Raw genomic sequence first — 11,639 nt, 5'->3', positions numbered from 1 at the left:
AGATCATCCTTTTGGGCAGGTAGCCTACAGGTTAGAGCGCTGGGCCAGTAACCAAAAATGTTGCTGGATCGAATCCCTGAGCTGACAAGGTAAAAATCTGTTGCCTCTGAACAAGGCAGTTAACCCACTGTTCCCCGGTAAGGCGTCATTGTAAATAAGAATGTGTTCTTAACTGACTTGCCTAGTTAAATAAAGGATGCATTGTAATTCCAGAAAGATGTCCATAATATATCTACCACTAATAATGAAATGATAGTTTCACAGCATTACTTTTTATGTGAGAAAACAAGCATCGAATACTGTAGGGAATCATTGTACCATCTAAATTGCTGTGAAATATACTAAATATATTTATATTGTGAAATATACTAAATATATTTCACAGCGATTGAGATGGTACAATGATTCCCCACACTATTCACAACATGTTTTCTCACATAAACTGAAACTGAGCGAACATTGTAGAATTTTAGCAAACATGAGCCATTTCCACAAGATAACACAGCCACAAAGACAGAACAGCTTTCCCAGTTTGACAACAGTTGCCACTGGGCAGGAGAAATCAATTTGAAAATACAACAGCCAATCACAACACTGGTGGGTAATACCGTGAAACCCTATCATTCCACTATTAGCGGCAGATATATCATGGACATTTTCTGAAATTACAAGGCAAACATTTGAAGAAATCCAATGAGTAGCACCTTTTAACGACTTTCTACATTCATGGTTTGACTGTACTCTGACTGTATCTCTGTTTACCCAGATCTATATATCTCTTCCTGCTGAGCCTGTGCATGCCACCCCCTCCGTTCTGGAAAAGTGGCTCTCGTCTGTGCCTCTGGATCTGCTGCCCGCTGGGTGCCGGACGGAACTTGATGACTCCACAGCGTTCCCTATGCGCACACACACACAAGCGCACGCAAACACACACATCAACACACACAAAAAGACAGAGAGTTTCGGCACGTGGCCCCCACCTTCACTGCATTCCGTACTCTGGAAGGTCACAGACAGGCCAGGCAGGCTGATAAAAAAATGACCTACTCGTGTTTGGTGATGACTTTGCAGTCCTCCGGGTCTCCAAAGGCCTCGAAGCGTTTGCGCAGCATCGTTTGTGTGACGCTGCTTGGCAGGTTGTGTATGTAGAACACTTGGCAGTTGTCCTAGGCAACGACACAATGGCAACCGTCAGAACAAGACACTTGCCGCAGTGGCAAATAATGCCGACTTCACACACACTGGAAAAACTCATAATAGCAAAACTGGTGTTTACCTCGTCAATTTGAAGCACAGACTTGGAGATTTTGTTTCTCTGCTTGTCTCCGTGGCACGTCTCAGAGTTCTCACAGCTGAGGAGAGAGACACAAAGCAGAGACAGAATAAGACGGGAGCTAATGGAAGAACCTGAGTCACATGCCAATGAGAGAAGACATTGGCATGTGACAGTGGTTTATATTCTCACCTGAAGTCGGGCTTGCTGCTAGGCGAGTGGGGCTGGCAGCAGCTGGAGTGGAGAATGGGGGAGGGTGAACGGGAGGAGCGTTCCCCCTCTTCATCTGAGTTGTGGGGGGATAAAGCGTCCCCCTTTCTGTCAGCCCTGTTACCGTTACTCAGGTACTCTGGCACCTTGGAAAAGAGCCTGTCTTCACGCTGCTGTTCCAGCCTCTTGTCCCCTTGGACCCTGCGCTCAGCCCTGTCCCCCTCCGGAGAGGAGCGTCCGAACAGCGAGTGGGCCAGCATGGCGGCGGTTCTCTTCCGGCTCTCCCCCAGACTCAGCAGGCAGTAGTCGTGGTCTCCGAACGTCCTGTGGACTTTGGGTTCTGCATCGATGGCCTGGCCCATCTTGCGGAGCTGGGCGTAGAGTTCAGTCTGCTCGGGGAGCTTGCGGGAGTGGGCCCGGGTCAGCCACGAGCCCTTCGGTGTGGATTCTCCTTTCCCCTCTGGCTTGAACAGCTCGTCCTCCACTTGCTTGTGAGGGGGGGTGGTGGGAGGGGTGAGGCCTGAAAACACACGCCACTCTATTAAGTCACATGTACCTCACAGTGGTGTCAAACAGCTCCGTCGGGTTAACATTAGAGAAACGTCACGTTTTAAAACACTGCTCATGTTTAACTGTTACTGGGTGTACTGTCTGTTACTCTGTTCACTTCTATCGGTCTTTCAATGGCTTTCCCAATTCAACAAATTGCTCTGAGGCTGTTATTTTGTAACATTACAGTAACACAGCACCTTGGTACGGCACAAGGCGAGCACACGATCGCATATTAGTTTTGACCGAAGTGCGTATTTGACTTTCAGTTGTTAACATTACGGCTTTTGAGGAAGATATCAGCGGCAGACACTGTAAAGCATTGTTATATTTGTCTTCTCCGCTTCCCAAGTAGCTATGCAACCAAATTAGCCATGTCAAGATGACATTTACCCAGGAGACAGATCACGTCATTAGATTCCAGTCATGCTCTTCACAACACGATACAAATGCATTCCCCCTCTCCTCTACTGCTTTGCTACCGAGCTGTGTTAGCAATAGTATATCTCAAAGAGATAAACCAGTCTACAACATATTATATTTGCTAGACTTTACTTCCCTCTAGACAAGCTACTTCTGACAGACAAGGATATAGCTCCAAAATGTTGTCTCGTCAAGCCAAGGCGTAAAAGACGTCAAGGTGATCAACACCAACTCAAAGCCCCAACATTACCTGCTGTGCCACACAGGTCCACGCTGAGAGTCTGCTCAAAGGGCCTGTTGGCATACTGTGTGTCTCTGATCATGGGGAAAAGAGAGAGAGAGAGAGACAGATTGCAGAGTCATCATCAGGGCCAGGGGAAGGGGGTACGGGTAGTGGGGCGACAAAAGGATGTACTGCTCGGTGCTCTGATTTTACTTTTTTTTTTTTAAGGATTTATTTTCTTTTGTTGGAGATTGTATTACATTATCATTGTGAACGTGAACTACATGAGAATAGCTTTCCTTTATAGCCGTCTATGATTGGTATTACAGTACAAGCTCCTTCTCCTATTGAGTTCTATTTTTGGATCTGTGTTACCATGAAAGGCTTGTGTGGAGTGCTTTGGGGATATTAGAGAGTCCACAAAGCTGAAGAAAAAAAACTATCTAGGGGGCCAGAGAACAGCACAGTCATTTCACGCACGGAAGACTTCCAGAAGTGTACATTAAAATAGCTTTGTGAGTCCAGTGGGGCTATGGGCAAGCAGTATATGTATTGTAGTGTATAGGACTATAGTACGGAAAACAAACCCAGTAGATTTGGGAGTCAGCGGCAGACAGAGGCAGGCGCGTTTCTCTGCAATCAGAATGACAGAAAGAGCCATTGGTACCAATGATTACATACATGGTCAGAGAACACAACAGTAGAGTCAGCGGGTATAAAAACAACATTTTACCAGCCGTTTAACAGTGGCACTTGTGTTATTCATTCACATCAAATTGAAGAAAGATACTGCATGATGGAGCCATGTGGACTGAAAAATCGGGACAGGCTTTGAGAGCTTGGGGCTTCTGACATCGTCGCCATCTTGCCTTACCGTTTTGACAGCAGAGGTTATCGGGTTCGGCTGCGTCTGCCGTGGTTTGGGAAGTACTGTTGTTATTGGCGGCGGAGTCTTTCTCCGGGTCGTCTCCCGGGGGATGTTTGACCGCCTTGTCCTCCTCGTCAGGGCGCCGCTCCCCGGACGCAGGCTCCTCCCTCACCCGGCCTGCACGCACCTTCTTGGCGAAGCGGCTGGGGAAAGAAGCGAGCCTGCGGGAGCGGCGGACTGAGAAGGAGGCGTCCTCCAGGTCAGGGCTCAGAGGGACCTCTAGGCCGCGCTCTTTCATAAACTCTGGTTTGGTTGAGCTGGCAGTCGGGCTAGGGGTCTCAGTCTTTCTGTCATGCGCTGGCTTGGTGATAGCATCTCTGTTATGGGTGTAGGGGGGGCTGTGGAGTCTGTAAGGCTTGCTCACGTCAAAGCAGTTGACCGCTTTGAGCAGTTCGCGCAGCAGAGAGTTGGCTTTGACCTCCCGTCTGCGGGTAAAGGCGAGGCGCGGCCGAGGGGCGCAGCTCTGGGCCTGGGGGGCAGCCTTGTGACAGTTCGGGTGGATCAGGGTCGTGGGGCACTCGGGCCTGGCCCTGCGTACCTGGCCTGGGCATTCACGCTCCTTGCGCTCCCAGCCAGCCTGCTTGCGCATGGGCAGGCAGTATGTGTGCATATACTTGATGAGCTCCACCACAGATTTGAGTTCTTTCTCCGAGGAGAACTGGGGCTTGGTGGGCTCAAGGGGAGTGGAGCGTTCACTCTCACTGCCCGAGGACTCGTCCCCCTCTTCTTCCTCCTCGGACTCACTGTCCTCATCGTCATCATCTTCCTCCTCGTCCTCCTCATCCTCTGTGTCGGCTGAAGGAGTGTCTTCCGCCTCCTGTGCAGAGGTCAGGTGCCGGTGGAGCTCTGTGCACAGACGTCCTGCTGGTCGCACCGCTCGGGGCTTACGCTCCTGTGTGCTTTCACGCTACAGAAAGAAAGAGTTAGAGTTACTACCTATAAAATGACCTTGGTGAGCCTCTGTGCACTGTATGGCCCAAAATATTAAGGAATGTCTAGGCCATGAGAACATACAGTGCCGAGGGAACAATTTCAACGTATGAGTAACCAAAACCAGCACAGAGAGCCACAAAGATTCAAAGTTATAAAACATTCCTTCATAATCATACCAACGTTCCCAGTATCATGAGAGAGAGAGAGAGTGCATCCTAGAATCTATGTAACCACCAGCTTGTGGGTTCAAGGGTGGGTGAAAATAGAGTTGGGTGCTGTGGAATCGGTGAGGGTAAGCAGAAGTGGTCTTGTGATAATAGTTTGTGTTTCTGCTGGTCAGAGGGAGAAGGCGCTCCATGTTAAACGAATTAGGGCAAGACATTTGAATTATTTTGCTCTCAACAAAGGGGCACCATTGAAAGGAGTGATTACTGGGGTAGCAGTAAATGTAAAAGTTGACCAACTGAAGGGGAAGATTCCCAGTGTTTGTGATGCTCGTCGTTTGGTGCAACGCAGACAGGGTGGCGTGAGTGGTGAAACAGAAGAATCATTGTCTGTTCTTTTGAGTTTTGATGTTGAGGTTTTGCCCCACAAAGTGATGTTAGGATATATAAGCCATCTTGTATAAGCTTTTGCACAGAATACATTACGTTGTTACAGGTGTCAAGCTTATGGGCATGTGGCAGCAGTGTGTAGGAGGGAGGTTCCTAGGTGTGAGAAGTATGCAGAAGGGCATGAAACAAAGGAATGCATAGCATTGGGGAAAGTTGTGGTATGTGTTAATTGTAGGGGTGCTCATGGGGCTGGGGATCAGAAATGTCCCGTGCGAGAGAGGCAGGTTTAAGGTTCCAGGGATAGAGTAGTGCAGAAGTTGTTATATGCTGAGACAGTGAAGAAAGTAGAGGAAGATGGGTCAAGGGGGAGGGATCCTGAGAGGAGTGGTGTGAGTAGTAGATCTGTACCAGTACAGGGGAGGGATCCTGAGAGGAGTGGTGTGAGTAGTAGATCTGTACCAGTACAGGGGGAGGGATCCTGAGAGGAGTGGTGTGAGTAATAGATCTGTACCAGTACAGAGGGAGGGTTCCTGAGAGGAGTGGTGTGAGTAATAGATCTGTACCAGTACAGAGGGAGGGTTCCTGAGAGGAGTGGTGTGAGTAATAGATCTGTACCAGTACAGGGGAGGGATCCTGAGAGGAGTGGTGTGAGTAGTAGATCTGTACCAGTACAGGGGGAGGGATCCTGAGAGGAGTGGTGTGAGTAATAGATCTGTACCAGTACAGAGGGAGGGTTCCTGAGAGGAGTGGTGAGAGTAGTAGATCTGTACCAGTATAGAGGGATAGGCCAACAAGTGATACATGTTTCAGTAAGATTGGATTTTTTTTTTAAAGAATTTATAGCAATGGTTTTCAACTGTACTGCAGGGATGGAAAATGAGTCGCTCAAAACTGAGCTTGTGGTGGCAGCTGCAGAGAGGCATTTGGGTGTGTGAGACTTGACATCAGAAGAGTTACAGGGTATATTAAAGAGGTGGTGTCCCATCCTTTCAGGTTGATGGCCTGAGGTAGGACTAAATAGATTTAAATAGTGTAGTAGGGTGGTGTTCTTTTTTATTATTTGATTTATTTATGTATTCTTTTTTTGTGAGTGTTGTTATATGGTTTTGTTTAGTTAAAAAAAAAATTAAAGCAATGTAAAAGGGAGTTGTACTCCAGTCTAGTAGGTGGCAGTACTGCAACATTTATTGGATGCCAATAGCCAATAAATCATCGAAGAAGAAGGGTTTGCTACCCAAGCCAGCTGATCGTTCGTTCTATTGGTTCGGTTGCCAGAGACGCGACCCAGTCGTTCAGTCTTTTTGTTCTATATCTATGGACGTGACCCAGTCATTAGTTCTACATTTCTATTACCATACTGGCTTGCAACGTTCTTAACCCTTGCTTGCTAGCTAGCCAACTACGGCTAATTTACAGTCACGTCAAACAGTGCAGACAGAATAACAACAGTAGCTGCATTTGCATTTGTTTAAGCTGTTTTCTAGTAACATTTATTTGGATACATCCATAACAATGAACTAATGAGGCACGATTTCGCCTGGCATAGAAAATGAGCTCTGGTTTGGACACTGTTGTTCAGAGGAGCTAGCCAACAACACAGCTAACGCAATAACTTCAAACAGAAGCTGGAAAGACAGCAAACTAGCTGCACTTAGTTTTGTTTAACCTTTTTTCAATTGACATTTCTTTGTATATATATATATATATCTATCCATAAAAATGATGCTAGCTGATTCATGATTTCGACTAGTTGAGAAACGCTGCCTGCCTCTCTCTCATCCCGACTCCCTACACATTCATTACTATGGGATTTGACAGTTTGAGATGGAATTTGAATATTGAAACAATGTTCCAAATGTCGGAGAGACAGACAGTAAGGTGTATTCTCCATAGAGCTTGTTGTATGTTTTAGTCTCTGAAAACACTATAATCTAAGCATTACCTTGGTGATTAGGTCCCCTATTCAACCCATATCCTGGATCCGGTGTCAAGAGCAGTGAATGAACTAGAAAAGGACTAAGGATCAGAGCTATAGAAAACCTTTCCTGTCGTGGAGCCTATGTATCCGCTCTCCCTCTCTTTAAGTCTCTTGTGTTGCCTTCCCTGCTCTATTCTGAGCTGCTAGACAGCTCTATTCTAGAACACCACACACAGAGCTCCAACTCACTCACCTTAACCAAAGGCCTGACAGGTTTCAGATGCAGGCTCCTGCTGCAATGGCGATGCCCGCTGTTGCTGCTGCCCTCTTTGTGTGATTCCAGGCCCGTGGGCACGTTAGGGGGGGACAGCAGGAGCTTTTTCAGCTGTAGGGGGACATGGGTTGGGACAACTGTAATGTACATGTCTGCCAATAAATCAATCAATCAGCAGAACATACAGTAGCATCCACGTGTATTATCACTCTTGACATGACTCATCCACTCGCAAATCTATTTCCCCCTCTTTATTCTCCTTTCATCCAGCGTTTGAACAATATAGCACTCAAACCGAAGCTGGCAGGAGGAAGCTGTGTGAATATAAGATCAAACGGAAATGCGATTCTATAGCTCTCCTGCGCACTTTGCAATGGGGCGGTAAGGCTGTCGCATTGCATTTCAAATGGGTATTTTACTTCCTCACATTTCCTTCACTACACTTTGAGGCAGCAGCATCGCATGTGAAATCATCAGATGATATAAATCTGCTTACAACAACAATCCCCCTAAGCTGCACTGGTTATGGCAAAGCCTGAGGATAGCACCGGAGCGCGCCTACTGTAGATGTGAGGGAATGATGCGGCTGGTTGTGTTTGGCTGATAGCTAAATAGTGTCTGGTCCTATATGTCACGTTTAGAGGCTTGTTGAAACAGATGATGAAATAGATGAGTAGAGTGCTAATTGAGTTGCCCATCCCTGTCAGCATGAGCCAACTTGGCATGGGCTTCAATGGTGCCTCTCAGTGTTTCATTGAGGAAGTGAAGGGGCGCTGAAGGTTTCCATCTCTGTGTACAAAATTCTGTTGGCACGCCAGGCCCATCCATGCCATGAAAGACTACCCTACTCTGGCCCACTTCCTGGTCTGCCTTGCTCAATGCAGCCCTTGTTCTCTGCCTGCTTACAACCTCATACACGCACACACACTGTCTTGCACACTCAGGCACACACGCAATTTTAGAGAACGTTTTAGAGGCCCTTATCTTGGCGGTGTACAGAAAAGTGTGTTTTTTTTTGTTGCCAATTTCCTGCAATTCTACACATTTCTCCATGGAGCAGAGAGACATTTTTAGCAGTTTTAAAGCTAATTTCCTGTGATGCTACACATTTTTTACATGGAGTGAAGAGAGAGAAAAGGTTCTAGTTTTAAAGTGAATTTCCTGCTATTCTACATATTCTGCCATGGAGATGAGAGAAAATATTGCAATTTTAAAGCAAATTTCCTGCAATGGCTAATGCCATGTTATTTTACTCAAACATAATAACAAAATCAATACTGCTAAATCAATTGTTTGGAATCTTCCATTCCCTCTGACTGTCTAGCTTTTATTTGGTGATTATTAGTTCTCATTATATTGTAAAAATATATAGGTCCATTACATTCTTTCCTACATACTTTATATCTGCTTTTAGTCATTTAAAGGTTTACACTGAAAGCCTTTTTCCATCCCGATGAATATGGGGTAATTAATTCATTTCCCCAAACATTTTTTACACTGTTTGTTCTTAGGCGGTCTGAAAAAACACTTAGGCGGCCCACCCAAGGATTTCAATGGCAAAAACACCACACACACACACACACACACACACACACACACACACACACACACACATCAGCTGCAACTACGGCTTCTGCCAGCAGAGGGAGTCCTCCTCGACTCACACACCAGTGATGACAACACCAGGGTCACATGCAACAAATCCTCTAGGCTGTCTCTGGGATGGAAAGGGACTGACAGGCAGGGAGGGAGGAAGTTGGACTGGTACATGTCACCATGTTAAACCACATTTCACCATATGGATGGGCCTTTTTTTTTTGTCTAAAAACAGTGCAGAAAGCTATGAACATTATAATGAAATGGTGGCATCTCATTGGCCATCATTCCGCCCATAGGATCTACGTGACTTAGCATGCACAACAACAGTTGCATAATACCGGTTTTTGCTAATTTTGTCTTATTGCTGTTATCAGTGCCAAATCCTATTAAGATTCTTAAGCCACCTAAGGACATCGTGAGGGACATGTAATCAAATTGGAAAGAATGTCACTTCAGTAGGTGTGTGTATATACAGTGCCTTGCGAAAGTATTCGCCCCCCTTAAACTTTGCGAACTTTTGCCACATTTCAGGCTTCTAACATAAAGATATAAAACTCTATTTTTTTGTGAAGAATCAACAACAAGTGGGACACAATCATGAAGTGAAACGACATTTATTGGATATTTCAAACTTTTTTAACAAATCAAAAACTGAAAAATTGGGCGTGCAAAATTATTCAGCCCCCTTAAGTTAATACTTTGTAGCGCCACCTTTTGCTGCGATTACAGCTGTAAGTCGCTTGGGGTATGTCTATCAGTTTTGCACATCGAGTGACTGAAATATTTTCCCATTCCTCCTTGCAAAACAGCTCGAGCTCAGTGAGGTTGGATGGAGAGCATTTGTGAACAGCAGTTTTCAATTCTTTCCACAGATTCTCGATTGTATTCAGGTCTGGACTTTGACTTGGCCATTCTAACACCTGGATATGTTTATTTTTGAACCATTCCATTGTAGATTTTGCTTTACGTTTTGGATCATTGTCTTGTTGGAAGACAAATCTCTGTCGCAGTCTCAGGTCTTTTGCAGACTCCATCAGGTTTTTCTTCCAGAATGGTCCTGTATTTGGCTCCATCCATCTTCCCATCAATTTTAACCATCTTCCCTGTCCCTGCTGAAGAAAAGCAGGCCCAAACCATGATGCTGCCAGCACCATGTTTGTCAGTGGGGATGGTGTGTTCAGGGTGATGAGCTGTGTTGCTTTTACGCCAAACATAACGTTTTGCATTGTTGCCAAAAAGTTCAATTTTGGTTTCATCTGACCAGAGCACCTTCTTCCACAAGTTTGGTGTGTCTCCCAGGTGGCTTGTGGCAAACATTAAACAACACTTTTTATGGATATCTTTAAGAAATGTCTTTCTTCTTGCCACTCTTCCATAAAGGCCAGATTTGTGCAATATACGACTGATTGTTGTCCTATGGACAGAGTCTCCCACCTCAGCTGTAGATCTCTGCAGTTCATCCAGAGTGATCATGGGCCTCTTGGCTGCATCTCTGAACAGTCTTCTCCTTGTATGAGCTGAAAGTTTAGAGGGACGGCCAGGTCTTGGTAGATTTGCAGTGATCTGATACTCCTTCCATTTCAATATTATCGCTTGCACAGTGCTCCTTGGGATGTTTAAAGCTTGGGAAATCTTTTTGTATCCAAATCCGGCTTTAAACTTCTTCACAACAGTATCTCAGACCTGCCTGGTGTGTTCCTTCATGATGCTCTCTGCGCTTTCAACGGACCTCTGAGACTATCACAGTGCAGGTGCATTTATACGGAGACTTGATTACACACAGGTGGATTGTATTTATCATCATTAGTCATTTAGGTCAACATTGGATCATTCAGAGATCCTCACTGAACTTCTGGAGAGAGTTTGCAGCACTGAAAGTAAAGGGGTTGAATAATTTTGCACGCCCAATTTTTCAGTATTTGATTTGTTAAAAAAGTTTGAAATATTCTATAAATGTCATTCCACTTCATGATTGTGTCCCACTTGTTGTTGATTCTTCACAAATACAGTTTTATATCTTTATGTTTGAAGCCTGAAATGTGGCAAAAGGTCGCAAAGTTCAAGGGGGCCGAATACATTCGCAAGGCACTATATATATATATATACACACACACACACACACACTGCTCAAAAAAACAAAGGGAACACTAAAATAACACATCCTAGATCTGAATGAATGAAATATTCTTATTAAATACTTTATTCTTTACATAGTTGAATGTGCTGACAACAAAATCACACAAATGATCAATGGAAATCAAATTTATCAACCCATGGAGGTCTGGATTTGGAGTCACACTCAAAATTAAAGTGGAAAACCACACTACAGGCTGATCCAACTTTGATGTAATGTCCTTAAAACAAGTCAAAATGAGGCTCAGTAGTGTGTGTGGCCTCCACGTGCCTGTATGACCTCCCTACAACGCTTGGGCATGCTCCTGACTTCTGGCGGATGGTGGATGGAGCGAGACATGATGTCCCAGATGTGCTCAATTGGATTCAGGTCTGGGGAACGGGCAGGCCAGTCCATAGCATCAATGCCTTCCTCTTGCAGGAACTGCTGACACACTCCAGCCACATGAGGTCTAGCATTGTCTTGCATTAGGAGGAACCCAGGGCCAACCGCACCAGAATATGGTCTCACAAGGGGTCTGAGGATCTCATCTCGGTACCTAATGGCAGTCAGGCTACCTCCGGCGAGCACATGGAGGCCCCCCAAAGAAATGCCACCCCACACCATGACTGACCCACCGCC

The 11,639-nt window shown here is 45.6% G+C and overlaps 1 protein-coding gene across 1 annotated transcript in view; it reads right to left on the bottom strand.

The window, feature by feature from the left end:
- Window positions 1-11,639, bottom strand: part of LOC118384008 (peroxisome proliferator-activated receptor gamma coactivator 1-alpha-like) — a 63,582-nt gene that overhangs the window by 4,533 nt on the left and 47,410 nt on the right. Inside the window, exons 4-11 of the mRNA XM_052507402.1 lie at window positions 7,265-7,396; window positions 3,553-4,513; window positions 3,266-3,311; window positions 2,706-2,770; window positions 1,466-2,003; window positions 1,277-1,352; window positions 1,048-1,166; window positions 763-896 (exon numbers count right to left, since the gene is read on the bottom strand). Coding sequence (XP_052363362.1) covers window positions 763-896; window positions 1,048-1,166; window positions 1,277-1,352; window positions 1,466-2,003; window positions 2,706-2,770; window positions 3,266-3,311; window positions 3,553-4,513; window positions 7,265-7,396 — 2,071 coding nt within the window. The remainder of the gene's footprint in view (window positions 1-762; window positions 897-1,047; window positions 1,167-1,276; window positions 1,353-1,465; window positions 2,004-2,705; window positions 2,771-3,265; window positions 3,312-3,552; window positions 4,514-7,264; window positions 7,397-11,639) is intronic.

The sequence above is a fragment of the Oncorhynchus keta genome, chromosome 4 (assembly GCF_023373465.1).
Source record: "Oncorhynchus keta strain PuntledgeMale-10-30-2019 chromosome 4, Oket_V2, whole genome shotgun sequence".
Classification (NCBI taxonomy): domain Eukaryota; kingdom Metazoa; phylum Chordata; class Actinopteri; order Salmoniformes; family Salmonidae; genus Oncorhynchus; species Oncorhynchus keta.
Note: the sequence above shows the minus strand (reverse complement) of the source record. Positions and strands in the feature narration are given on the sequence as shown.